The sequence below is a fragment of the Temnothorax longispinosus genome, chromosome 7, assembly GCF_030848805.1.
Source record: "Temnothorax longispinosus isolate EJ_2023e chromosome 7, Tlon_JGU_v1, whole genome shotgun sequence".
NCBI classification, from domain to species: domain Eukaryota; kingdom Metazoa; phylum Arthropoda; class Insecta; order Hymenoptera; family Formicidae; genus Temnothorax; species Temnothorax longispinosus.
The window spans coordinates 3,123,994-3,151,614 of record NC_092364.1 but is presented as its reverse complement, the minus strand read 5'-3'; the positions used below and the strand labels follow the sequence as shown (position 1 = coordinate 3,151,614).

Genomic DNA, 27,621 nt, shown 5'->3' with positions numbered 1-27,621 from the left:
TACCGGCTTTAAAAAAAAAAAAACGCCTGCAATTATCTCGTCTCGGAGTGGCGCCGGGCGCGAGACGCGTGTTTATCGATTAAAGCCCACTATTGAAAGAGATAGAAAATGATAAGAGGCAGAATGTACCAATACTTATCGTGCTTTGCTTCTATCATTACGTAAACACCCCGTTCGAAGTGCACGATATTCGCATTCTCTTTAACGTACCGTTGGAAAAGAACTCTAACGTCCTAACGGTGAGAAAAAGTATAGGTTTCCTCCTCAGTTACCTCCTCGTGTCCATCCAACATGCCGCAACGATCAAATATTTTGCACGGTGAGGGTGAAGTGATTGCCGAACTTGATTTCTCGGTGGGACAATTGTTATTGATGCAACTGGCGACGCACGGTACTCGCGTGGCTCAGGTAAGTTCGATTGACTCGTTAGTTCTTCTTACAATTAATATACAGTCAGCATAGTGCGATATATTTAGATTAATATACGGTGTAGGGAATAATTAGAATCCCAGATTTGCTACGTAATTTTTACTGTACGTGTATAACTCTCTGCTACAGCAATGATAAATTTTTTCAACAGATAAACCCCCACACCGGCAAGGAGCAAACGTTCCAACATATTTTAGACACTAGCCGAAAATTGGCAATTTATCTACAAAGAGAAGGACTGAGGACAAACGATACTATGGCTGTGTGCAGTGAAAACAATCTGGAATTTTGTATTCCAGTGTGTGCTGCGTTTTACCTGGGCGCTATTGTCTGCCCATTAAATCCATTGTATTCCGAAAGAGAGTTGAAACATGCGCTCGCCATTTCGAAGCCAAAGTTTATTTTTATTTCGCCGGTAGCGCTTGATACCGTGAGAAAGGTATTCAAAGAGTTGCATTGGTCGCCGAGAGTGCTGATGCTTACCGAACATGGTAGCAGTAATGTATCATGGGCGAGCATGTACAGAGTGATATCAAACGTTTCCGATGACGATGCAAATGCCCTCCAAGCGGCTCCTGTCGATATAGCTAATCATGTAACAGCAATTTTATGTTCAAGTGGAACTACGGGACTGGCGAAAGGCGTCATGTTGACGGACAAAAATATTACCACGGTCATACGCACGCATTTGAGCAGCAATACAATTCCCGAAAGCGCTATATCTTTGGCCCTGCTCCCATTCTTTCATGCGTATTCCTTCGTCTTGATGATACTCAGTATGTTACGTGGGAACTGCATTGTTGTGTTCTCACGGTTTGAGGAAGAGATGTTCCTACAATATGTGGAAAAATATCAGATTCAATACTTGCCCGTGGTACCGTCGCTTATGACATTCTTGGCTAAACATCCACTTGTGGATAAATATGATTTATCTTCTGTTAAAGCAGTATGGTAAGCTATTACAAGTCGGATACGAAATATCTGGTAGAAATGTTGGAAGAAAACTGCAGTTTACAAACTCAAAGGTGAAGAGAGTGGACGAAGAAGTCAATGCAAGTTGAGCGTAGATTTTTTAAATCGTAAATTCAAAAAAGTGAGATCTGAGAGAAGAGATTCTAAAGATTGATAAAAGAAAAGGAACATTAATGGTACTTAATACTTGTGAAATTATAATATAATCTATTTCTACGTTATTACAAGTAGTTGTATGAATTGCATAAAAGATCAAAGTAAACATTTTAAATATTTTTCTGCTTGAATCTTGCAAAATCATCTCTTTGATGATTAAAATCATGACATTTTTATAAATTCAACGAATTTACATAGACACAAAATTTAATAACATGAAACAAGTTGTCTTCCCTTAGCAGTTTTCTTTTAATATTCTATGCAATGGGCTGTGTTGCTAAAACTTGTAGATACCTAAAAAAATTTATATCTATCAGATATCAGGTTTATTTCGCAATTAATAAAGTAATTTATTTAATTAGGAGTGGAGCAGCTCCGTTGTCGAAGGAAATTCAGAAGGCTGTCGCTAAGCGATTAAATATTACTGAAGTTAAACAAGGCTATGGATTAACAGAAACTACTTTAGCCGTGCTGCGATCCCCAGATGACAATGCAAAACCAGGCAGCGTTGGCGTGTTAGTTCCAGGCACATCAGGTAGCAATTTCTTGATTACGAAAACGTAGTGTCCATCTTAAAGCGCAATTAATTAATATCCACTATTATACATTTTTGCATTTTTCTATCGATATAGCTAATAGAATGTGCAAATTTTAGCAATATGTAGCTCTGATATTCTTTCAGCGAAGGTAATACCAATTGAAGAATACGAGACGGATAAAGCTTTAGGGCCAAATTGCACAGGAGAATTATGCTTCAAAGGAGATTTGATAATGAAAGGCTATTATAACGATGAAAAATCCACTAGAGCGACAATTGATAAGGATGGTTGGTTGCATACGGGGGATGTAGGATACTATGACGAAGATGGTTACTTTTACATCGTTGACCGTATAAAGGAACTCATCAAATATAAAGGCTATCAGGTTCCGCCAGCTGAACTCGAAGCGATTTTGTTAACTTATCCTGATGTACAAGACGCGGCAGTAATTGGCATACCAAATGACAAAACTGGGGAGTTACCAATGGCCTTCGTTGTAAAGGAGTCTAATTCCAACATTTGCGAAAAAGATATAATCCAGTATGTTAATGGTAAGAATGTTCAGTATCATTGTGTATCGTCTATAATAGAACTAATGTAATAACATTATTAGAATTTGAAATTTCTTGTTTGTTTCTTAAAATTCTTGAGACTAAAGAAAAAAATAAAAATGTCATAGCATTAAATCAGAAAACTTTAGTTTTTTAAGCTTTCCTTTTGCTATGCTAAATTGAAAGCCCTCTACTTTGTAATTTCTTCACATCGAATGTCTTCATACCTTTTGTATGCAGTATTATAATATCTATTTTGTGTCTGTTATTTTTTATATATTCATATGAATATATATTTATATGTATACATATATTATTCTATATGTATGTACTTATGTTTTTGTTCCAGACCGTGTATCAAATCCTAAGCGACTTAGAGGCGGTGTAAGATTTATAGATAGCATTCCAAAAACTCCATCTGGTAAAATATTACGTCGATTATTGCGAGATAGATTAAAATCAAAATTATAAACTGTCACTTTTTCGTGATTTGGGTCATTTATTACAATCATGTGTACGTAATTATTTTTGCGGGACTGGTACTTATTATTTCTACAATAATTAAGTGTATTGTATATATAAAATAGATAGTAATTCACTTATTTATTAGATATATTTTTAGATTTTCTATCGAACATTTTATTGTGTCTATCAAAGAACAAAGAATAAGTATTTTTATTGTATATAATTTTATTACTATGAAACATATGCTATGTGCAACAAATGATATCTTTAAATATAATACTAATGATCATACAAATTCTAGCTTATGTATTTGAAAAACTAATTGAGTGAGTTTTTTTTCTTATATATATATATATATATACATTGGAACCCCATTCAAAATGGATGTACAAAAATATTAAGCCTCTAGTAAGTCAAATATGTTCTGTAAGTATTTAAAAGTAGCAAAAAATGTTACTTTATTCCAAATATCTTTGTCAAAAATTGAAAAAGTTTTAATTCGATGAGCCCTTGGTGTATAATTCTACTACACAAGTAAATTATTTATATTTTAATAACTATCCGATAGAACGAATAAATTTTATGGAAAAATAAATGATTTTGGTGAGAAAACATTAGAGAGGTATATTGAGTATAATGCGTTGTTTAAAAAAAAGGAAATACTTGTATATTAATTTTAATAAACATTTAACCAGGCATTTAAACAGTAGAAAATTATTCGATGGTGTACAATAAATTTTCCAAGTACATGTATGATAATAATTAACTCTCAACAGGTACTATAAATTTTCTTTAAAAGTGCCTATTTATAATACGCACGATCCTGTGTTACATAGAAATTCAAATTAAAAGATTTGTTGATTATAAGTTATGAATCATATATTATAATCACATTACGAACTATACAATCAATAAGTCTTTTAAATACATTCAATTTTTCAGATTTTTTTCTGTTACACAATTATGGTGATATTTTTAGTGATGTTGTTTAAGAAAATTCATAGTATCTGTTAAGAGTTAAAATTGTGATAAAGCATACACATTGATTACTCGCGTAATCTTAATCGAGGCACTGCATCACTAGAAGACACTATTTTATAAATTACAGAATTATATGCATTATTACATGCATTATCTTTAAGGAAGGCAAAAAGGGAAGGTTCAGAAACTTCTGGTTACATTTAATTTATATATGTACTTTTAGAATTTCTGTTGTCATCAACTAATCAATTGACTGGTTTAGCAAATGGAAACAAAACCATTGCAAGATTGCACAAGTTGTACCTTCGCACTGTTTGCTTTTTACACATCGAAAAAATTAATATTTTCTATAAAGAGACGAAAACAGACATTTTATAAATCATATTTAATCTACGAGACAATTGGTTTATGCATTATGTCCTGAAATCACTGGATATTCTTTTAAACACAGTTTCTTTAGTCAATTTGAAGACAATCTTTAATATTGAAAAATTTATGTCAATATGTATAATAACCTATATATTCTTAATCTCTAACATTCATTCATATTTGTAACTAAGATTCATGTAAAAAAATATATTTTGAAGTAAAGTCAAGAAAACGTAAATGAAGGACGGAATATTTTTTCATCTATCTTTTCTCTCGAAGTTTGGTTAACAAAAATATCTATTTGTGCTCATTAAAAAAAAAAAAAAAAAATATGATATGCATCAAGTTTCATTGAAAATCGGTTTCGTGTAGACTGGAACAGATCTGTGGTAGGAATATCCAATCATTGTGAGACATTTTGTACATTGAATAATCAAAGAGATGATCAACAACACTATGCAACTCAACGACAGTATTAAACGTAATGGTTTGCTCATCCATGTGATTTTATATTACAAAATATACTCTATTAGAAATAAATTTGGTTGGAAACAAATTATTAAATTATAAAAAAAGGACTACGTAGAATCACTGCTTTTTAAAGCTCTTCAGTATTGGATAAATGTTGTCAAAGGCTTCATAAATTTCCTTGCGTACCTTGGCACCTGACGACATATATAAATATGTAATAAGTATTCGAGCACAAATGTGTAATCAAATGTTCAATCTTTTATGCAGATCTGGATTTTTAAGTTTGCAAATTGTAAAAAATCAAGACTCTGTACTATATTCCGGAAATGTTTTGCACACGTACTACTATATAATGTATAACACTCACCTGTCAATACTACTTTTCCTGAGACGAATATGAGCAGTACAATTCGAGGTTTGACCATCCTATATATTAGACCTGGAAATAGTTCTGGTTCGTACGATGAAAATTGTCCGTGAGAAAGCACTAAACCCTCTAATCTAATTGGAAACTTAACATCACAGCTGCCGACCATATTTTGGATTTTAAAATCTAGGAACTTCGCCTAAATTAAATTAAATCAAATCGTAATATCAATAAATGAAGAACAACAGATTTATATCATTATTAAATATCTTATCGATAAACAGTACTATATTTAAAAGAAAACTGCATTGCAAAAAATAAATTATTTTGTATTTTAATGAGAGAGACGGATTGAGACGATACTTACTGGAAAACCTAACTTTTGGATAATCCTTGCGTACTTTCTGGCAGCAAGACGTGAATCTCCTTCACTCTTGGCGCCGGTACAAACCATTTTGCCGCTACTGAATATCAGCGCGGTGGTTCTTGGTTCTCTTATTCGCATGATAACAGCCGCAAACCTTTTTGGATTATACTCAGCGTTTCTAGCATGAAGAGCTATTTTCTTCAGGTCAAGCTTGCAATTTAAATTAACGGTAGACACGATATTCCTGAAATAAAGCAAAAATTATGAATGGGAGGCGGACGTAACATTATATCGAATTTCTTTACAAACTTACTGCAACTGTGGCAATATTCCAGGGTCGGCGGAAGCTGGGGTCATTGGTGTCATTGGCCCTGGGGTCGCAGGACCTATCGATGGCGGTGCTATTTGATTATTTTGTGGTACTATCGGAGACATCATATTTTGCTGAAGAATACAAGAAAAAAGTAGTATTAAAACAATGAAATAAATACAATATAATATATTTAGAACGCTATATCTCTTGATTGTATCTTTTTCAGTTATATGTTCCCAAGCTCTCTTCAATGCTCGGCTTTTTTAATTGTGTAAACGACATTCAGAATTTATACTAATAATATCTTGAGTCTCAAATTCTAGCATAAGTAAATTCAACTTTGAATTACCGGCGTTTGTGGCTGCATAAGACTCTGTGGCGTCGCAAACGCTGGAGTTGGAGCATACGTGTGCATGTTCTTTTGCGGCGTCGTTATCATCAGCATACCGCTTTGCATATTGGGACTCATCGAATGCAGTTGCTGCAGCTGGAACTGCTGCGACTGTTGCTGCTGCTGCAGAGCATTCGGCAGGATCTGTTGATCCTCCTCTGGTTGATGCAGAGGTGTACCAATGCTTGGTATGCTGAAGCCAGGACTCGGAAGCATCTGATCCATTTTTAATCCTTAGGAAATATACGCACGACTGACACCGTTTACGACGAATCTTATATTTGGAAGTACAAAAGAGACGGGATCCTTGAGGTTATGCTCGCATCTTCGTGAAACAATCGCTAATCTATTTTAATCAGCGATGAGTTTCAACCTGAAATCATAATCAATTATTAATTAACAAGAGATTTCTACCTTTCGTACGAGACACAAAATACAATTGTCATAGAAAAAAACCTATTTAAACGAAAAGTTGGGCGGATACTGCGATCCTGATATCCGCGGTAACTTTATCCTCGATTTAAAAAAATCTGGCACTGATTGTCCGGTGAGACGTTCGTTTTATTATACTCTGAAAATATTTACCTTGCCACGATATCGCCTGGAAGTTTCAACGCGCGAAACTTCGCAAAATCTCGCCCTTCCCCTCGTCGACCCGTGACTTCGCCAAGTTTAAGGCTAGATACAGGGAAATCGATCAAATCGCGAAGAAACGATTCGTTTTCGAGGGAAACTTTGTCTCATAAATCCAACTCAAACTACACGTTAATTAATCTTCATACTCCCGTCTCCCGTGCATGCGTGTGCAGTCTTGCAGCGTGTTGTTTACAACCAAGGTTTACAATAGACACTTCCCTAAAGCACGAAACTCGTGCACTACAGATGGCTCTATCATCGGCACCGTTTGAAACAATTGAAACGGAGAATTGACAGAGACACAATTTGTTTCTTCGACTTCTTCGATCGTTTCTTCTTCTATATCAGGAAAAACGGAAATACGTAAATATTAAAAATTATATTTTACTAATTATAGTTTATAGGAATAATTAATATTATAAGAAAATATCTATCTCTAATAAATGGGACACAATTCCATGAAGTATATTTTACGGAAAAACAAAGATATAACTCAAAATTATTGCAAAACTTAGGTTAGAAGTATCTCTGTTTGTTTCAGTGATATAAAAGTGGAACGAAATAAAGGAAATAAAAGAATAATATAAATTGAGCAAAATAAATATTTTAGTGTAATTTTGTTGTTTTAATTTTTTGTGAAAATATAAAATTATACTAAATATTTATATGAAAACATGATAAGATTACACTTTGCATTGTAACATAAATATTTTATTCAGATTAATATAAATCTTTTAATAAATATTTTTATTTATTCCAGAGAGGAAGTTAACATGAAAAAATTGGAAATGCTATTATGTTTAATAATTTTAAAAGTTAAACAATGGCAAAGAACTCCGCAGTTAGGCTGGCATAAGGAATTGCGTCGTCGACAATTACTTAAAGCTTTTTTACTTTACTTATTATTAAAATTAGAGAAAAAACAAAGGAAACGAAGATTTCTGGCTCGGCGAAAAATGGTTATTGAAGAGAGAAGACGATGAACAAGGAGCAAGTAATAAATTTAATCAAAGAAATGTCAAATATTGATCCCGAAAAATAAATCGGGCCGTGTAAACGCAGTCATTTTTAACCGCTGCCGCCAATGCGCAAGTTTATTGGTTATATATTCGTCTATGTTCCAGCCTCTCCTAGCACAGAAGTTTCTCGCGTGGCAAGTCGATTGTTTTCCGAGAGAGGTCTCGACCAAATCCGATGGGTTTTGGAACGCTCAAAATGGCGCCAAAACATCACGAGGCGATATCGGCATGACAGATTCGGCAGCTTTGTAGAAAACCTCTGAAATATATTTCTTATTCGCAAAAATAGTTTGTTATTCGTAAAAGATTTATTATACTCCCTGCAATATCGAGCGATTAATTTACTTTTGAGATCTTTCTGCGTACCAAAAGGAGAAGTACATACATCTTCATCGTAGCTACAGGTGACGATATCTCAAATGCTCGTCAGATATTTTTTTTTCAATTAAATTAACTGTCCTATATTTTGTAGGGCTTTGAGGAAAATTAAGACGTTTTATATGTACCTAAGAAAATTGTCGAAATGAACATCGATAAGCTCATTAAGAAGAAGCAGCATGCCAAACGCGACAACAATCTTCGCCAGTTGGCCGAGATCACGAATACCCTGGGGGACATGTACTTCGAGAACGAACGGCCGGAGGAAGCTCTGCTGGAGTACACGGAGCAGCTGAGGGTCTGCGAGGAGCTGCGAGACAAGCTGAGATGTGCGATTGCCCACAGAATGATCGGAGAGGTTTACGCGAGTTTGGGGGATTACGAACAGGCTCTGATACACCAGAATCTACACTTGGAAGGCGCCAAGGACATGGGAAACTTGATAGAGGAGCAGCGGGCATTCGCTACCTTGGGCAGAACTTACTTCTGTCAGGCGGAAACTTTAATCGGCAAGACGCAGAAGCATAACGAGGCTTTGGCAAACGCGAAGATGGCTTATGTACGGAGTATGGAGCTGTGCGACAAATTAACAGCCACCGAAATCAAGCTGGAAGAGAGAACGTTGATGCGAGCGAGGCTGCTGCTCAATTTAGGATTAACGCTGGAAGCGCAGAAAGAGACGCAGGAGGCGATCAGCCTGATCGAGCAAGCGACCGCGTTGTGCGTGTCCAACAACTTCCAGGAAGATCTGCATCGAACGTGTATTTCTCTGGCGGCTATATACGAGCGGCAGGGCAATTTGGAGCTGGCGTTAAGTTACATCGACACCGCGGCCACCGTAAACGACGCACGTCTGAGAGCCGAAGCGAAAATAATAAAGGCCGAATTGTTCATGCGAACTGGACAGTGGATTGAAACGCGTAAAGTTTTAGTTTCCCTATATACGAGCAGCGGATTGCCGAAAGACATTAATCATCAGGTAGAAAGATATTTAAGGATTATTGTAACTATATGCCGAGCGGAAAACGGTCTTCTTGTCGAGACGGATGTCCAGGCTAAGCAGAAATTGTACGAGACTTTAGGTGATGCGGCGGTTGCCGCGCAATGCTTCGGCAAAGGTGTGGAATATTATCGACACATGTTGACCTGCGCGGAGGAAACGGGCGAACAAATAGGTATCTCTTTGATGAGCTTGGCTCAAACGCTCAAAGATGCGGGACGATACGAAGAAGCGTTGCCCTTCGCGCGGAGGGAACTGGAGCTCTGCACCAGTCCTCGAGAGAAATGCAGGTCGGCGCTGTTTCTAGCAGATTTATTAACAACGACGAATGCCGCTGACACAGAAGTTCGCGAATGTTACACTACGGCATTGAGCTCGGCGAACGAAAGCGATGATGTTAAACTACAAAAGTCTGCTATAAGAGAACTCGTCAGTTATCTGGAAAGCGTAGGCCAATTCGACGAGGCAGAGGCTACAAAACGGAAAGCGGGATTAACGTTGGACGTACTGAGCGATACGGAGAGCGAGGTATCGTCCGAGGAAAACGATGGAATTGGCGCGGATATTTGTCTAGAGGATCTGTCCGATCTGGAACTCGAGGAGAGTGCCAAGAGGACGGTCGGCACCAGGAGAAGATCGAAGAGAGGAACGTCGTCCGCGATCAAGAGGAACGAGAAGGGTGAAACGCGGCTGCACGTGGCGTGCATCAACGGCGACGTCGATGTCGTCGAGAGGCTCTTGTCGTCCGGTCATCCCACGAACATCCGAGATCACTGCGGCTGGACTCCGCTTCACGAGGCGGCTAATCACGGTTACGTGGACATCGCGGAGCTGCTTCTGAAGCACGGCGCGAGCGTCAACGATCCGGGCGGTACGTCCTGCAAAGGCATAACGCCGCTTCACGACGCCGCGTATTGCGGACACTTCTCGATGATGCAGCTCTTGATGCAACACGGAGCGACCGTAACGCTTAAGACCCATGACGGCGATACGGTGCTGGATTGCCTGGAAGACTGGAGGGATCGCGTGAAAGATTTAAGTCCCGAGGATTTAGTCGAGTACGAAACAATGTATAAAAAGCTTTCGGCTGTTATTCCGGTAAAGAAGAAAAGGAAGAGATCCGACGACGTTCGTATACTGGACAGAAGGTCCGCGTCGTCCGAGACACTCGAGGTTCGAGAAATATCCGCCGGTGAAGTTTATAAGAGAACAATAGCGAGTTTGCGATGCTTCAATAAAATTAACACTGGTAGTGCGTTTAAAGGTAGCAACGATGCGGTCGCGCCTTTAGTGAACGAGGAACAAGTTCTTGTCGACGATTGGCTTGAAGACGATATCGGAGGTACGACGAGAAGAAAGTCTACGCCAAAGTCTACGCCAAACAATTACACCACCACGATCAAACGGAAGTCTTCTGACGGAAATATGGAGAACGCTGCTAAAAGAATGAAACTGAACGGTTCGTGTCAAAGTAAGGACGATTTCAGTACGAGCGAAGACAGCGACGATGATTCTGTCGTTGAAATTTGTCAATCATTCGAAAAATCTAAAAGAAGCAGGAGAAAACGACAGACGTCCTTGATCTCAAGTGGATTCACCGTGTCTCGCACGCCATCCCCAGTGGCTCATCCGCAATCACCTCCGCGTACCACAACAAGCTCGAAACAGCATGACAAAGAACATGTACATTTACGTATGTCTGTCAAAGAAAGAGTGTTCGATCTAAAAGTAGTGGTTTGCGAAGACGAGACGGAGTTTCTGACATGCATCAAAAGTACTACCGAACGCATGTTCTACGACGAGACCGGTTGTACAGTTAAATTGCTGTTGCAGCCCACAAATGGGACTGTCGTAACGAAGGAGAGCATTCTGAAAATCGTGAGAGAGAACGGCAAATTGGAATGCGAGATAGCCGAGCTGCAGGTCCCACCCATCGTCGAGCGATACAAGACCATCTGTTCCACTCATAATTCGACCCCTTGCGAGGTCATGCTGAAGTGCTTGAAATCCTGCGAAAATACGTCGGTATTTCGTGTGAAACCTGACGATATCGATAAACAATTACTTGTACCGTTGTTAAAAACCTTAGAGTACGAAAAGAATATCAAGCTGTTACAATTGTCTGGCACTGTGCTACTGACAGCGGGAATACACTTACAACGATGTCTCTCGAATCTGTCGTCTCTGCAGGAGCTCTATTTAAAAGGCTGTGACATCGACTTTGCCTGTTTACGCCAAGTAAGCTCGTTCCCTTCACAGTTAAGAGTTCTAGATCTGAGTTATAATCCGTTGAGGTCCGAGAGCCATGGCATCCTCCGAAAGCTAATTGCGCCCTTGAGATACCTGCAAACCCTTAACTTACGTTACTGTATGCTGGAGGATTTTTATCTTCCGCTCGACAATCCCAATCTGACGAGCTGCGATATCTCGTGGAATGAATTAAATCGCGACGCAGCGACTTCTTTTCTGAGCAGGCAACTGTTTGATTTGAATTTATCTAATATTCTGTCTTCCAATCGCTTTATCCTAAGTTTAGACAACGTAGCTCTGTCACAGAGCTTAGAATCGCTCGATCTTTCGTTCTGTGATGTAACGGACTCTGATGTAAAGATCATCCTAAGACAATTACCTAGACTGTTAAAATTAATACTTAGTGGGAACATAAATGTATCTGTATTGTCAATAAACGCGTTGTTGAGTCGTCAGCCCACGTTAAATTACATCGATGTTAGTGGCTGTAAAACTATCGCGAGTAATCCAGAGGCTGGATTGGTCATACAAAATCCTGAAGTTTGTACGTTACTGGCTAGCATAGAACCTAATTTTTGTGATTCGTGGATTAAATTGTGGCGACGTGCGGGTATTGTAACGAAATTGCCTCATAACTTGACGATTTTTAAACCAATATAATTTTCTATGGAAAATAATATTTTGTATATATGTATAATAGTTATATGCGAGAAATAATTTATTAAAAAAATATATAATATCTTACAAACGTGTAGATATGCTTCTAAACCAAAACAATTTATATTTTAACAATACATACGATATTCATAAGAGCAATACTATTACAATTTGTAAGTTATAAGTTTCTTTACGATATTTTTAAAGCTCTCTAAAAAATCGATAGGTTCAATCAATTGAGAGAAGCAATTAAGTGACAGTTTTACTTTTTGATAATAAACGCTGTACAATTTCCCAAGATAGATTTTATAGCCTAGTTTATACAATTTGTTATTTTAGTTCAAAGTTATAACATTTATTTCCAATTTTGCATTGTATCTCATTGACATGCACGTAAGCGTCTTCCATATTTTCTACTAGAAAATCATTTAAACTGCTAGTGAGAGACGGCAGAATTTCTTTTAAATAAGCCCGCTTGTCTCCAAGGCACCAGAAGAAACTAATGTGATATGAAGTATCCTGTATATAAGAAATATATATATTATACTTATGTCCTGATCTTTTATTGTGATCATATTAAGTCATGATTCATATATTTCATATTTCTGAAGTGATCATGCAACGACTGAAGAATCTTATACAAATGCAAATTATAAAATCTGTCACCTATTTCATAATAAACGTGATGCATTTAATAACGAAAGTACCTTATAAAACGACGGCAACTGATATCCAGCTAATAAATTGTCAAGAGCTTCAGTTAGGCACTTCAACATTCCATTTTCATCCTGACAATAAATTCCGAGGAATGTGCGAGTTTTCTCTTCATTGCAGTATACCCTTACGTCCGTGAGTTGAATGGCAAATTTATTAGATCTACGACACAACAGCTTCATGCCTTCGACGAACGATTCAATCCAATGGAACTTTAAAATCAATGTACGGCTGAGACTAATATGTGGACTAGATATGACATTGCCTTGGACAGGCAGTTTATCTAACACAGAGTTCATCCAAGTGTGGAGACAATCACTGGGTGTATCTGAAATCAATTTGATCTTTTTATTAATCCTGATATTGATTATTTAATATTAAGCAAAGACTTCTTGATCTATGCTACTTAATACAGGATGCAAATTAATAACGATATCTTGTGTGTGAAATCGAAATGCTTACAGTTTATGTAAATCAGAGTTGCCCAATTACCACGCTCATGTTTAAAGCTTCGTGTCCGTCCGTCGTGATCCAGTGGATCATCGACCACTTCTTCATTATACGTAACTCCTTTCCATGATAAAATACTGTCAGGTAAGACTAGCCTGCAAATTTATCCAAAACATTTAACCAAAAATATTTATGTATGCAATATTATTTTTTGTTCTTGCATATGTATCAATATTTAAAGAAAGCGTAACTTTTACATATTCTACATAATCAATTTCAAATTGTCTGTTAATAATTATATCAACAAAGCATATTAGGCCTGTTCTTTTAGCTAAATTTCTTTGTTGGAAAGAAAAAGAGGAAAGATGAATTGTGCAAGAAGATCAGCTAAAAGAAAGGTCTGTTATCATTAAATACATGTAAACAAAGTGCTTTAACCTCACCAAACTCAAATTTAAGAATTGTAGAACTTTCATGATTATTCCAAGCATTGTTTTTTGTCGTGAAAAAAAAGAGCTTTCAGAAAAAAGTAACGATTATTAAATATTGTAATCCAGAATAAGTAATGTATTTCATGTACTTGTTTACAATTTTATGATCATCTTTTCCCTTCTCATCATGCTGGTCTTCGTCTGAGTCGGAAGAGTATGTCTGTATTAAATGCAAACCGGCCATACTTGGTAATAACTTTTATATTCAACATTAAATATCTATTTTCACTTCTGTTACAAAATATAACGAAGAAACGGTTTAACGGTTATGCCGAAAGGTTATGTGTACAGTTTACATCAAAGTTTGACAACAAAGGATTGTGTGTTTGTAGATGCGCTACTTCTGCATCAAAAGTCTGGTCATCTTTAGCTTTGTACTGATTGGCTAGCGTCAGACCAAATATGGCGAAACTACCTGACGTGTTCAAAAAATATAAAATATATTAAGAAGAAATGATTAATTAAAAATGAGATAAGTTTATTATAGATAGAGATATATATATTTTAAAGTAATTGGAATACTTTGAATTTATCAAAACGTAATTAAAGTATCAATAATTAGCAAAATAAGTATTCAAAACAAAATATATAGTGGGTATCGTGATATCTTATTATTTAGATTAGAGATAATATTTTGTAATGTTTTAAAGTTGTTCAAGAGAAATTTTAAAATTGTTAACCGTTCGCTTGTAACGTCGGGTCACTCGTGCCCTGGCGAAAGTGACTGTCAGGGGGGGCGGGACCAAACTATAGTGAAAAAAATTGTATACTACTAAGGCTGCGTTTATCTTGACACTTTCAGCGCTGAAAGCATCGCTCTATCTTCGTTTGATGTTCAATGTGCAACAAAGATAGAATGATGCTTACAGCGCTGAAAGCGTCAAGACAAACCCAGCCTAAGCTACTAGCTCCCCAAGCGCCGACGGTCTAGTGCGTAAACAGCCGTTGTGAGAGCCAGACGAAATTTTGAAAGTGCACGAGTGACCCGACGTTACCAGTTACGTTGATTAAAAATAGCAGGTGAGTAAAATGTTTATTTTAATTTGGATGTTTTTTTTTTACTAAAAATTCATGTTCTTTCATTTGGAATTGATAGATTAATCTTAGTTATCTATAAATATCAATCTATTAATCTATCTTAGAGTTTCCTAATCTAACTTTTAAGGTCCATATACCTCAGTAGGTCTAAAAAATAGGTGATTTTTGTGAATTTTTTGTGGAGAAAGTGAACAAAATAAATCATTCAATATTTTTGGATTTTATTTATGATACTTTTAAGTAGTTATAGAAATTTTTTCAGCCCATTTAAATAATTTGGTGAAGCGGGATACTGGGCAACGCGCGGAATAGGTTGCTCCATGGCGGAAGTCCTCCAGGTCGTAAAATGTGTCTGAAACATCGAATCAATCGATTTTCCTGTTCAGTACAAGTGTCCCTATAGAGTAGACTAAAAATAATTATTTTGAATAAAAATTCATAAAATAGCGGCAGTTCAAAAAGAAAAATTAATTTTTACTATAAATTTTCGATACTTTTTTGCTTATAAAAAATTAAATATTGCATATATCGATATAATTGTAGTCTACTCTATAGGGACACTTGTACTGAACAGAAAAATCGATTGATTCGATGTTTCAGAAACATTTTACGACCTGGAGGACTTCCGCCATGAAGCAACATATTCCGCGCACAGGTCGCCGTTGCCCAGTATCCCGCTTCGCCAAATGGGTTGAAAAAATTTTTATAACTACTTAAAAGTATCATAAATATAATCCAAAAATATTGAATGATTTATTTTTACTTTCTCCACAAAAAATTCACAAAAATCACCTTTTTTTTGGACCTACTGAGGGATATGGACCCTTAAAGTAAACACGTTTTTTTTCCCCTTCAAATTTCGATGTGTTTTATTATTGTAAATTGAAAGTAAACTCAAAGTTTATGTCATTGTGATAAGAATTTAAATTTTATTTTTTAGATTAAACGATGTCGCAAAGATCAGATGCTGAAATTAGTCGCGTCTTACGCGAACGAGATCATGAGGTTGACTACGGCGGCGATGCTACTGATTCAGAGGAAGATGAAGACTATATCGAGGATCAGGAGTCTAGCGACACTGAAGTTTCGTGTGACGAGCCAGACTCGTCACACTCTGATAATGTTCCAGACTCTGATGATGATTTAGATGAGGAAGAAGAAGAGCGAGGCCAAGCACCTCAGCGAAGAAAGCGCAGATTCGCCCACGGTAAAGACAAGTTCAAGTGGAGTCTTGATACTCCGGAGGCACGTGGTCAACGTTCGAGGGTGCATTTACCTGCAGCTAAGGGTAACAGTTCAAATGCAACAAATCCATACGAATCGTGGAATGCTCTTTTTTCGGACGAAATGTTGGATCTTATCTTAAAATGGACAAACGCGGAAATTGAAACATATAAAACGACACACGTGTTTGAAGCCGCTGATTCAGCAACTTTTTCTAGTTTGACGTTAAACGAATTAAAAGCGTATATAGGTTTGTTGTATTATCAAGGACTGAACAATAATAATCGCGTGTTACTTGAGAATTTGTGGTCCGATGAATTTGGCACAAATTTGTATAAGACTGTAATGTCAGTGAAACGGTTTCGATTTATCGGAGCTCGGCTTCGATTCGATGATAAAACCACTCGACGTGAACGACGCGCGAGCGATTTGCTGGCTCCCATACGCGAACTGTGGGATCTTTTTATCGGAAATTGCATAAGTAATTACACCCCTTGCGACAACGTTACCATCGATGAACAATTATTGGGATTCCGAGGAAAATTTTCAGCTCGTGTATACATAAAATCGAAGCCTGCACGATATGGCATAAAAGTTTTGTCATTAAATGACTCGAGGACTTTTTATATGTTGAATGCAATTCCTTACACTGGTCGAGTTACTCCAGAGCGAGCCGAATCGATACCAACATACTTTGTAAGACGTTTATCTGAGCCTATACATGGTTCTGGAAGGGTTATCACGTGTGATAATTGGTTCTCTTCTGTAGAGTGTTTCCAGAAGATGAATGACACTTACAATTTGAAGATGATCGGAACTTTGAGGAAAAATAAAAGACAAATACCTGATACATTTAAGCACACTGTTTCGGCTGGTACAATGAGAGTAGGCTACGCTGGTCAACTCTCCTTGACTTCCTACTGTCCGAAAAAAAACAAAATCGTGCTGCTGTTATCGTCAGTACACAAATCTGTCAAGATGGACAATGATAAATCGAAACCAGAAACTATTTTGTACTATAACAAAAATAAATCCGGGACAGATGTCTTCGATCAGATGTGTAGTAATTATTCGTGTGCACGAAGAACATCACGATGGCCGTTGCGTCTATTTTTTGGAATTATCGATCAGGCTGGATTCAATGCCTGCATTTTGTGGAATTTGCTAGCTAATCACGATGTTTTGAATTGCAGCGCTTTTTTGGCTAAATTGAGTCTTTCTTTGATAAAGCCTCATTTGAACGATCGAATGCAGCTAACACGACTGCCTAAATCAACGAAATCAAACATTCGAATTATCTTGGGAGAAAACGTTGTTGTGAATAATACTCTTCGGCCAACTAAAATGGACAAGAGAAAGCGCTGTGCTTTCTGCGATTCCAAAAAAGATAAAAAAACTTTTGTCTGCTGTGCGAAATGCCGTATGCCTGTGTGTGAAGAGCACAGACATGAGTTATGTTTTGACTGTGCACAATAATTTAGCCTCGATATTACTATAATTTTTTCATATTTTTGTACTTTTTTATAATTTTGTAATAAATAATTGTGATTGATTACATTTTCATGAATAAAATTGATTAAAAATGAATAAAATGTGTATTTTACTGTAATTTGTACCTATTTACGTACTTTCAAAAAACGTGATTTTGATGTTCAAAACTTAAGCATCCAATTAATTTATACATACTTCTAATATTTTTTTCTTTAAAGTACTATTCTTAAACTTTAATTTCCCGTTTTATTTTTTAAAATATATTAATTTTTGCCAAAGTTACGATTTTTTGAAAAAAATGGTCCATTCTTCACGTTTTTATTTGTTTATATAAATATATTGTTTAAACAAATGAAAAAATCGGCAATATAGCGATTGATCCTTAAAGTAGGATAGTTAATAAGGTAACATGAATTTTTTCAGATTTTTTTAGAACACTTTAAAGTATTTTTTAGGCGTCGGACACGAGTGACTCGACGTTACCAGTTACAGGTGCCGAAAAAGACGTTACAAGCGAAGGGTTAATATCTCTAAAATTAATAGAAAAAAATTTTTTTTTTATATGATATCTTCCAGATATCTTCTGTACCAACTACTGATATTTTTCAAACACTGTTCTATCTTTAAGATGTCTCGCTTGAGATTCTTTTTATGTGCATGTAATTTTGATTGGTAATACAGTTTAGGGAGTTAGGCATTGATACATATGTACAAATACATATATATATTTTTTTTACATTTTATATATATTTCATATACATATAAAAAGAGGAACTTAAAATAAATTAATAAAACGATATGTCAATAATTTCATGCACACATAACTTTGATAATAACAATTTCATATCTGTTTGTCGAAAATTTTATATATAATTATTGTTAACAGATAAAAAATCTTCTAAACCCGCGCGTTATTGTCTTAAACCAAACGGCATACGTGTCATCATTATTTAATCGTGGCATAAAAATCTGAGATTTTGTGTCGAAGATCTTTCTATCTCTCTGAAGGTATAAATCACCCTGTACACATATAACGAAAACACTTTATGCTAAACACAAGATTATTATTGCACTAAGCTACGGTTATAGGTACAATAATTTTGTATGACGTGTGTGTGTTCCGCTAAATCGCGAAATATTTTCTCGATATGCATTTCATTTCGTAATACAATCTTTGTATTCCGCGTTTCCTCCTGTGTTTCAATGTAGCAATGTAATTTCCACGGAGGGAGTTAACGCTGAGAAATATAGCGCTTTGCAGACCGTGTCAGAATTTGTATCTGGTGCAGATATATCGTATTGCGCGTCGGACATCGACTTTCGCGATGTCCTTTTGGGTATCGTCAAAGATTCTTCGTCTTCCGGCGTTCTTTTCCGATATTCCTCTCCGCTGGTCGAGTCGCCGTGCACTTTTATACGTAACGTTCCTTTGGATATTTCTCTCTCTCTCTCTCTCTCTCTCTCTCTCTCTTGTGCGCGCGCTCGCTGTCTCAATTTACCTATATATATATATATATATATATATATATATATCTATTTCTTTGCGGGGATCGAGGAACAGTCGTTTCGCCATTTCTGCAACTTCGGCTCTGCCCGCCCGAGGATTTTCAATATCCTCGAAATACGCGGCTCTCTTTGAAATTCAGATATTGCGAGCAGAGGACCCTTTCGGCGGTAGTTGCACCTCAAATTTGCACAGGCCAGACCGAGCCTGCGAGCAGTCAGTCGACGAAATTCTTGCGTCCCGCGATATCCTCGCGACACGGGTGCTATCAATCATGCGTACAAGTTCGACCAACAAGACTGACCTAATCCGCAAAAAAGATTCCCATTTAATGAGATCGACTTTGCGAATTAGTTTTAATTCAGGTTGATTCCGACGTCGATTTAAATAATGCAAGAATTGAGAGGAAGGGAAGCATCGAACTCGGCAGGAATCTCTCTTGTAACGATTAACGGTTAACATTATATATCGAGTTACTATTTACAGCGAATTTTATAGATTTCTCCGTTTTCTGCATGAAACGCGATAATCTAGACAACGCCGGGATTTCGTATATCTTTACAATTTTTATAATACCTAATAACACACGAATTTAAATAAAATTGGGATTGACCCTAAAATTTATTTCGGATTTACAAGCGATGCGTTTGTAATAGAAACTATTAATTCCTCCGAGCCTTATTTACTCGCGAAATTTTAGTAATAAACTGGAGAACTAAAGTTGTACGGTGCGCGTGTGTTTCATATTTAGCAAACGCGTTTCCAGTTCCTCGTTGAGCGCCATGTAAAATGTAACTTTCTGGGAGATGTCGAAGAATACATTCCCCGATATGTTTAAGGAAGGGCCAAGACTCGCGCCCTCGTCGATATAAATACATAATTCGTCACTTTACATTGCGCGAGAAATGTTAACGTATTTCATTTTTGACAAAAGGTATAGGATTCTGCATGAAGCCTCGTGAAGCTAAAGACTTTACGAGGGGGATCTCGTTTCGAGCTCGTTCTAAGGCGGCTCAAAGTCCGATACTAATTTTTCGGTATTTCCCACGTCAACGAGCGAGAGCTTTGGTTGACGAGGGTTATCACCGAAGACGTTCCTCGAGCCACGATCAATACTCAATGTATTGGTGGCCGGCGGCGTGGCAAAAAGGCAAGGAAGAGACTCGAGGTATTTCTCGAGAATGAAATCCCGTCATCGACAACCCCACGGTGCTGGGCGACGGCGGCGGACAGTTCGATGGCGGTGGATCGACAGTAATTGGCGACTGCCGGAGAGTCTGCTGCCGTCGGCCGCGAACTTTGAACTTTCGAAAAATACAGTTATACGCGACAATCAATATAGCGCGACGAGGGAACACTTGGACACCGCGAAGCGCGGAATCCTACGCGTTTAACCGCGACATTTCGCGGCGTTTCGAACCGCGACGAGGGTGCGTCGCGAGAGGGTGATCGCGAGGGGGACAAATGCTGACGGATTTCACCACGGTGGCGGCAGCGCGGGCGGTGACGACGACGACGACGACGACGGTGGGCGAAGGAGGTGGGACAGAGGCTGATGCTGTGGGTGGTGCTCGCGTGTTTCGCGAAAAAGAAAAGCGCGGAAGTTCAGCGCGAGTCTCTCGGCGTAACAGGTGGTTAAACAGGGGCTGTAAAGCAGCTCGCAAGCGGCGCGAGAAGGGACGGCGGGAACGGGGGAGGTGCGCCGGCGGGGGGGGAGGCGGGGAGGGGTGGTTGCATCGGGGGAGGAAGTCGAGGGAAGGGTTAAAAAGGTCGGACTTGGCGAGGTGCAGTTGAGAGATCGCGGCTTCTCCGTCCCCCCTCCCCCTCCCCCCCTCTTTCCTTACGCTCGCGCAACACGAATTGCGAATTAATTGTCCGGGTTATTTCGCGCGCTTTCGTAACTTGCGCGCCGTTCGCGGCAAAATCGAACGAGCGAACCGTGTCTCGCCGAAAAGAGAAATAGAGGATCGTGCGTTATCGGCTATAAGTTTGAAATTTATCGCGATGGAAGATATTTAGGGGATTATCGTGAGCCACCGAAACACACATCGCCGCAGTTAAAATTAATTAGAGTCGGAACGGGCCGCGCAAAATTGTCCATATTTTATTTAGGGATTGCCGCGTTAAATCAACGTAATAACGATAACAAAATCCATTCCAAACTATTATACAGGTGTCGCATATTCAAGCTAGAGTAAGGAAGGGCTATTTGAGTCAGTTAAAGAAAAAATCGGATAAAAAATGTTCAAGACAAAAAGCTCCTCTCTGCGTCTTGAAAATTTTTTATCCGATTTTTTTCAACCGCACTCAAGTAGCCCCTTCTTATCCTACGTCAAATTGCTGCACTTAAAGATCGAAATGAGCGTGAAGATCTCGGTATGACGATTACGATAAAAAGAATTTACAATATATATTAAGTTGATCCGTTCGTCCCGAAAGGATCCTACTTTCCTCACGTTACCAAGATCTCGCGCGCGCGCGCGCGCTTAATTTATCGATCGTCGCGACGATCGTAAAAAGCACCTCCAGGAGAGTATCTCGGAGATCCACGAATCTCGCCACGAGCGGGCGCGCAGCGGTCTTAATTAATTCGATCCTGCAGCCCTTCCGTAGCTCGATGCCATTTCCATCGTTGTCGGGAGCACGGTCGCTCGTTCATGGACTACGGGGGAACGAGGGGGGGGGGGGGCAGGTTCCGCGCGCCTCGGGCGACGAAAGGAAATTGGCTCGGCTCGGAGACGTCCTGCCTCGGACGGAACATCCTTAATACCGTAAAGTAAGTTTAATGGAGGATGCAGTCGCCCACCGACGCCTACTAGGTGTTTGAGGATATCGCGCGCTCCCTCGTTTCGTATAGTTAAACATTTAAATGGCACAGTAATAAATATCCGTATTAAGTTGCGCTTAAGTGCTCGAATTAGCGCAGACGTTTAAGCAACAACGATCGAGTTGGGATTTAAATGATAAATGTTACATGACGCTTTCCTCCGAATATCGAAGAGTCGGGTGTAGGGTCTTATTTAATCTTGCTACGTCATTTTTTTTTTATACGGAAAATTAATAAGAAATGTAAAAATTATATGTTTTATATATATGTATATAACAAATATATTTAATAATTTTCCGTCGTGATTTGTCAATGTCAATTGCAATTCGGTTATCCAGAACTCTTCGTTAATCTGAACGAAGAGACACGCGAGGCATAGCAAAGCATTCGTCAGCGTTTAACAAATTCGCAATTCGTGCGTAACAATTAAATTCGAAACGATGGAGAGTAAAGGGGACAGACAGAGAGAACGGAGTAACATGGGAAACCGAACAGTGGAGAAGCTGAGGATCTCGGAACCTGCGAGCAGCAGAAGAGGGATAGGGATGGCGCAAAGTGATCGCTGGAGGGTTGAAAGGAAGGTGGTTTAAGTAAGGAAAGAGGGTGAGCAAGAAGCTTGCGGAGAGAGGATGGGAGAAGCTGGATCGGACAGCGGAGGGCGGCGGGGGAGACAGGGAGCTCATCAGACGCGTCAGTTGCCCCTGGCGCCGCGTTTCATCCCCTCGAACTACGCGTTTCCAGTGTCTCCAGAGTCTTTTCCGTCCTCTCTCTCTCATCGGCGCCCCGCTTATTTCCCCTTCCCGCATTTCACCCGACATTTCGTACCGCACTCTGGGGGGTTGCGCGCAATTTTGCGTCGTCGCTTAATCCGCGTGCGCTTCCGGTACGCTTTCTAATACTCGGATAAACGTACCTTTAATCGTCTTTGCGAACGAAATATTATACAGAATGAGACTCCCAAAACGCGTCGTCCTAGCTTAAACGCGGATAAGTGGTTTTTTTTTTGCAGCAGCAGCAGCGTTTTGAATTTCAGAGAACAATATGATGTTACATTTGCGTTCCGTGAGACTCGGTTTGTGAAAATTCTCTCCATTACCTGCAACTTAGAAACTTAATTTTAACGTCATTTAGAAGATTAATTCTTATCTTATACAATCAAATTTAAACGATAGCGTTATTATATGACAATTAATATGTTTTATATTAAGAAATATTATTAGGATATATTCCTTGAGCTTTATTATTCAGAAACTTATTTTTATAACATTTTTATAGCTAGCAGATTAAAACTGTCGCGCCTCCGACACTCTGGAAAATTTTCACACCATGATTTGACTTTGTCGCAGAAATTTCCAATCACAATTAGTAGTTAGTGTTTCAAAGAACATTTTTCTGCTTCTATACTTGACCATCGCGACGAATAACCGAAGAGATCGAAGAGACACGACGACAGAATCGACACAAATCTTGTTTTTCTCGTCGAAGGAGGCGATCCGTATAGTTGCTAGGAGATCCGCTTTCCTTCCGAGGAGAGAAAGATCCACTCCCTCGCCATTATATATCCGCGCCAGAGGATCACCGCGGGCGACGTTGAAACGCGCAGCGCGGCGCAGGATCAAAGTGCAATCTAATCGCATAATGGTCGGAGTATTAGGGCAGCCGCCCGCCGCAGTCGCCTCCCCCTCTCTCCCCCCTTCACCGCCCCGCGCTCATAGACGAGGCGGTAATTAAGGAGCACGGATCGGCCGCGCCGCTCCTTATTACAAGCCGGAACCGACGTTCGTGGCGTGAATTGATCTCCCACCGACGTCCTGATGACCCACGGGATGCTAATTACTCTCGGCCACGCGTTCGTTCCTTATTTTCACGCTCCCCTGATTCGACGTTTCTGCCTCTCGTGTGTCAATTGGAGGCCGTAATAAGGGGATACGTAACAAGAGCGTGCCTCTCGTTCTTTTTCCGAGAGGAAAAAGAATATTCCCTTGCCCACGAAACGCGAGAATTTCTAATCGCCCTATCAAATCGAGAGATTCCCTTAAACTAAATCCTACCCCACACGTTTCTATTAAATAATAATTATAATACAGTAATATAGAATATAAATTAAATCTTGCTTCTCTCGTTGAAGAAAGAATTTTACATTTTTATTACAATATGCAATATACAGAACATAGAGTTCATCGTATTCTTTATATGCGAGAAGATATATCCAAAGATTTCCGGAATGGTTTGATAAATATATTATATTTGCACGAAACAATCATTGTATTGTGAAATTTCCAGCATCATTGACAACCAATTCGTCAGAATCTCCAAATTCAGGAGAATTTTAACCCAAGAGGTCGAAACCACCGACTCCTATTCCCCGTAACAAGAACGATCGTGAAGATTGGTCGCCATTGAGCAGACCGCGGTGGAATGATACCCTCGTTTGTTCGGTGAACGATTTCGAAAATTGGGAACCACCGGCCAAGATTCACTAGATCGTTAGATCGTTAGACACGTAGTCAAGCATAGGGATAGCTAACTATCGTAATCACGCTCGGTATACCTTTCCACGATCTGGCCGCGCGCGCGCGCCTATTAATTGCGTGTTTCTTTACGATCACACGTACTTCGGAAACCCTTGCCTCTCCCCCGCGCGAGATCACATGCACATGCACCTGCACGCTTGCAGGCCCTCATTATATAAATTTATCACGTGTTTATAGTATCCCAATTTTATTCGACGAGAACCTCCGAAATCCCTTCATCGGAAGGAACACCTATTATTATCATCGTTTCTCAGACAATCTTCCTCATCTGAATTTCATCAAAACAATCGACGATCGTTACGGATGATTCGATAAACAACAGACGAAAATACAACTCGGATATCGTTAACCAATCGCGAGAAAATTTGAATTAAAACTATTTTTTATTGCGTAATGCTATCTCGCCCGTTCGTTTCAGAAGAATTTACGAGCGAAATATATTAAAGTCAAGTAGTGTTGTTGTCAAGTAGTTGTGGCCAATCGTGCTGTGAGTTACTTTTCGTTCCGTGAATGGAAATTCAGTAATACAAATAAGTTGGCTCTGATGTCCTCGATACCACCTGATAACAGGGATATGTTTACTTTTGATTATTCCGATTACGATTTGAGGGAGTACATAAAGTAAATGTATTTATATATTTTATTCTATATAATATTTACAATAAAGATAATTTAAGGCTAATAAATGTTTATTTTACGATATGAAGGAATAGTATAATCGGTGTTGTTGATATTTATTAAGATAAAAATAAGCAAAAGAAAATTGTAAGAGATTACTATTAAGAGAAAAGATTTTTAAGAGAAATAATGATTTGAAATATTTCGTCAAATTGTAACTTGTCTCACAAGACGAGAGATGGGAAACACACGAACGGACATTATTATTTTTAATTTTGTTGTTAAATAACTAAAGATAAAGTTCTTTTCGTCCGTTTGAAAATGCGATACGGAACGTGGAACGTTCCTTTTAATTGTCCCGTTATTTAACGTTTTCTTAAAAAACGTATCTCTTGGCGTCAGTCGCGCGTCGATCTTGCCACGTTGTTCAGGGGAATTCCTCGAATTTTTTCCTTGGACTCTCGTTCTAAACAACTCTCGCGCGATCCACACCTGCTATAATCAATCGAAATTGGCCGTGTGCTACTCACGAGGAGGAGGTGGATAGATAGCTGTTCACAGCGCCCTGTGATCTGGCGCGTTAACCGGCGACGTCAGGACAATGATTAGCTCGGGTGTAGCGCAGGTGCATCCTCCCGTAAACAAGTAGCCCCCTCGTATATCCGATCCCCTCGGGATTTTTTTCGAATTCCCGAACTGCCCTGAGGGTGGGGGCCTCCTCTCTCTCTCTCGGTAAGCAGATTCTCGTTATCCGCTCGGAAGTTCTGCACACGCACGTTTCCTCTTCGGAGAACGCGGATGCGACACGCAATTTTCAATTCCACGGTGTAATTAATTTAGCGAAAGCGAGAGGCGGGGGCGAGGGGAGGCGAACCGGGAAGAAGGTGACGGCTTGGTTAATTGCTCGCCAACGTACGTGTCCGAATTTCAACGAAGCCGCCACGCCTCGTATGCGTGGGTGTGTACGTGCATGTGTGTGTGTGTGTGTGTGTGTGTGTGTGTGTGTGTATGCTTCGTTTCACCTTATTGCGTGGTTCCATCCTCCTCCGCTGCTCTTCCGTGAAATTTTCTGCGACCGAGGTCGAAAGACAAAAGCAAGGCAAACTCGTAAGTAACTTTTAAGAAAGGTTCCAGTTTTGTCCCTAAAATTGTATCGAAATGTATTTAAATATAATCGTAGAAAATGTATTTAAATACACATTAATTGTATCTTAATTGTATTTAAAATGTGTTCGTATTTAAAATGGACCTCTGAGAATTTATATATTATGTACATGTTATAGTATTCTCGCACTGAACTTCTCAATTTTAATTATAACTATGTCTAATGTTCTCGATTTAAACCGTCAACTCTTATGTAGAGTATCGAACCGCGGTAATAAATCGCGATAGTAGTTGTTCCATCCGCAATCGGATGGAACACCAAATAAATAATCGCGCTCGATCAATTGCCGTTTTGCACAGTCAAGATCGTATTTTACATGCGCAGCGATCGATTGCTCGAAAGACGCTTGGCGAAAGATGTCGGTGGCGTAAAGCTACCAAGACTTACACGTAGGAGCCGCAGGGAGAGAAAGATCCGAAGCAGGGAGACAGGATCAGGGAAAGGGATAAAGAGAGAGGAGAGAAACGGGATAATGTGAGAGTCGCGGTTGTCACGAGAGACGAATCGGTCGGCGGAGAGCTGAAATTACGCGCGCGCCCGCGTAAAACCTCGCAATAATGAGCTTTTAATAGCCGGTCAGGTGCCTGACGAGCGGACGGAGAAGCGACAGCGTATGCTAATGATACGGCTCAATTAGTGGCCATACAAAGTCGAGAGAAAGGGAGAAAGAAGGGAAGGGAATAAAACAAAATCCAGAGAGAGAGAGAGAGAGAGAGGGGCAGAGGAAAGCACCGCGCCATGAATCTCGAGACGGATGTGATCTAAAAGCCTCTGATTTAAAGACTGCCCTCGCCAGTAGTCAACAGCACGCACCTTCTGCTTCGGCTTCCCTTTTTTTTTTCATTCTCCTCGCTGCCCCCTTTAATAAATAGCGTTTCTCGTTCTCTCTTTATGTCTGGCTAATAATAAACCGATGTCTCTCTTTCCGTCTATCCCGGCGCGTCTCTTGTCTTCTTCTCCGCATCTGTAAAATTACAACTTTGGACCCGGACCTCCAGGCCCCGAGGTGCTAATAAAATCCAGTCGCTCGATCGTTCATTTACTCGTTCGTTCGATCTTTTTTTCCGGATCTGACTCGCGCGTGTACAAGGTAGTATACATCGACACGGTATCGCGCGCTTCTTCGAGAGATGAAGACTTTCTTTGCTGATCGTTGGCCTCGTTGCCGCCAGATATATTTCAAGTCCGTCTGACTGTTTTATGAACTTGATAATTTTCAACGTCGAATATTTCACGGCATATAAATTCGACTGA

At 39.1% G+C, this 27,621-nt stretch overlaps 5 protein-coding genes across 6 annotated transcripts; 3 read left to right on the top strand and 2 right to left on the bottom strand.

Moving 5' to 3' along the window:
• The first annotated feature begins 29 nt into the window (after positions 1-29).
• LOC139815704 (luciferin 4-monooxygenase) lies at positions 30-3,829 on the top strand. The gene is made up of 5 exons (XM_071782785.1): positions 30-408; positions 581-1,380; positions 1,920-2,092; positions 2,240-2,647; positions 2,997-3,829. The coding sequence occupies exons 1-5, from the start codon at positions 292-294 to the stop codon at positions 3,116-3,118; spliced, it is 1,620 nt and encodes a 539-aa protein (XP_071638886.1). The 5' UTR covers positions 30-291; the 3' UTR covers positions 3,119-3,829.
• A 508-nt stretch (positions 3,830-4,337) lies between these two features.
• On the bottom strand, positions 4,338-7,175 carry Tbp (TATA binding protein). Its single transcript, XM_071782786.1, has 6 exons — positions 6,957-7,175; positions 6,330-6,744; positions 5,981-6,111; positions 5,668-5,911; positions 5,301-5,499; positions 4,338-5,127 (listed from the first exon to the last, which is right to left on the bottom strand). Exons 2-6 carry the CDS (start codon positions 6,594-6,596, stop codon positions 5,051-5,053), a joined length of 918 nt encoding a protein of 305 aa, XP_071638887.1. The 5' UTR covers positions 6,597-6,744; positions 6,957-7,175; the 3' UTR covers positions 4,338-5,050.
• A 116-nt stretch (positions 7,176-7,291) lies between these two features.
• On the top strand, positions 7,292-12,861 carry LOC139815703 (tonsoku-like protein). Its single transcript, XM_071782784.1, has 4 exons — positions 7,292-7,370; positions 7,768-8,001; positions 8,132-8,430; positions 8,499-12,861. Exon 4 carries the CDS (start codon positions 8,550-8,552, stop codon positions 12,312-12,314), a length of 3,765 nt encoding a protein of 1,254 aa, XP_071638885.1. The 5' UTR covers positions 7,292-7,370; positions 7,768-8,001; positions 8,132-8,430; positions 8,499-8,549; the 3' UTR covers positions 12,315-12,861.
• On the bottom strand, positions 12,561-14,229 carry LOC139815706 (U6 snRNA phosphodiesterase 1). 2 transcript variants are annotated; one of them, XM_071782788.1, is made up of 4 exons: positions 14,056-14,229; positions 13,488-13,630; positions 13,019-13,353; positions 12,561-12,830 (listed from the first exon to the last, which is right to left on the bottom strand). In XM_071782788.1, the coding sequence occupies exons 1-4, from the start codon at positions 14,148-14,150 to the stop codon at positions 12,642-12,644; spliced, it is 762 nt and encodes a 253-aa protein (XP_071638889.1). In that variant the 5' UTR covers positions 14,151-14,229; the 3' UTR covers positions 12,561-12,641. The 2 variants fall into 2 exon arrangements, with proteins under 2 accessions (XP_071638889.1, XP_071638890.1); XM_071782789.1 differs by having other exon boundaries at positions 14,064-14,215.
• A 639-nt stretch (positions 14,230-14,868) lies between these two features.
• LOC139815786 (piggyBac transposable element-derived protein 4-like) lies at positions 14,869-17,806 on the top strand. The gene is made up of 2 exons (XM_071782951.1): positions 14,869-14,986; positions 15,945-17,806. Exon 2 carries the CDS (start codon positions 15,953-15,955, stop codon positions 17,702-17,704), a length of 1,752 nt encoding a protein of 583 aa, XP_071639052.1. The 5' UTR covers positions 14,869-14,986; positions 15,945-15,952; the 3' UTR covers positions 17,705-17,806.
• Positions 17,807-27,621: the final 9,815 nt, after the last annotated feature.

What these genes read in the sequence shown, in the direction of transcription:
- LOC139815704 (XM_071782785.1), top strand. Translation starts at nt 292, where the DNA reads ATGCCGCAACGATCAAATATTTTGCACGGTGAGGGTGAAGTGATTGCC. An exon ending in GTTAGTTCCAGGCACATCAG is followed by an intron (nt 2,093 to 2,239) that starts GTAGCAATTTCT and finishes ATATTCTTTCAG; the next exon opens with CGAAGGTAATACCAATTGAA. An exon ending in TATAATCCAGTATGTTAATG is followed by an intron (nt 2,648 to 2,996) that starts GTAAGAATGTTC and finishes TTTTTGTTCCAG; the next exon opens with ACCGTGTATCAAATCCTAAG.
- Tbp (XM_071782786.1), bottom strand. Translation starts at nt 6,596, where the DNA reads ATGGATCAGATGCTTCCGAGTCCTGGCTTCAGCATACCAAGCATTGGT. An exon ending in GGAATATTGCCACAGTTGCA is followed by an intron (nt 5,912 to 5,980) that starts GTAAGTTTGTAA and finishes GCTTTATTTCAG; the next exon opens with GAATATCGTGTCTACCGTTA. An exon ending in AGGAAAAGTAGTATTGACAG is followed by an intron (nt 5,128 to 5,300) that starts GTGAGTGTTATA and finishes ATATGTCGTCAG; the next exon opens with GTGCCAAGGTACGCAAGGAA.
- LOC139815703 (XM_071782784.1), top strand. Translation starts at nt 8,550, where the DNA reads ATGAACATCGATAAGCTCATTAAGAAGAAGCAGCATGCCAAACGCGAC.
- LOC139815706 (XM_071782788.1), bottom strand. Translation starts at nt 14,150, where the DNA reads ATGGCCGGTTTGCATTTAATACAGACATACTCTTCCGACTCAGACGAA. An exon ending in GATCATAAAATTGTAAACAA is followed by an intron (nt 13,631 to 14,055) that starts GTACATGAAATA and finishes ATAAATTTGCAG; the next exon opens with GCTAGTCTTACCTGACAGTA. An exon ending in AGTTGCCGTCGTTTTATAAG is followed by an intron (nt 12,831 to 13,018) that starts GTACTTTCGTTA and finishes TCTTATATACAG; the next exon opens with GATACTTCATATCACATTAG.
- LOC139815786 (XM_071782951.1), top strand. Translation starts at nt 15,953, where the DNA reads ATGTCGCAAAGATCAGATGCTGAAATTAGTCGCGTCTTACGCGAACGA.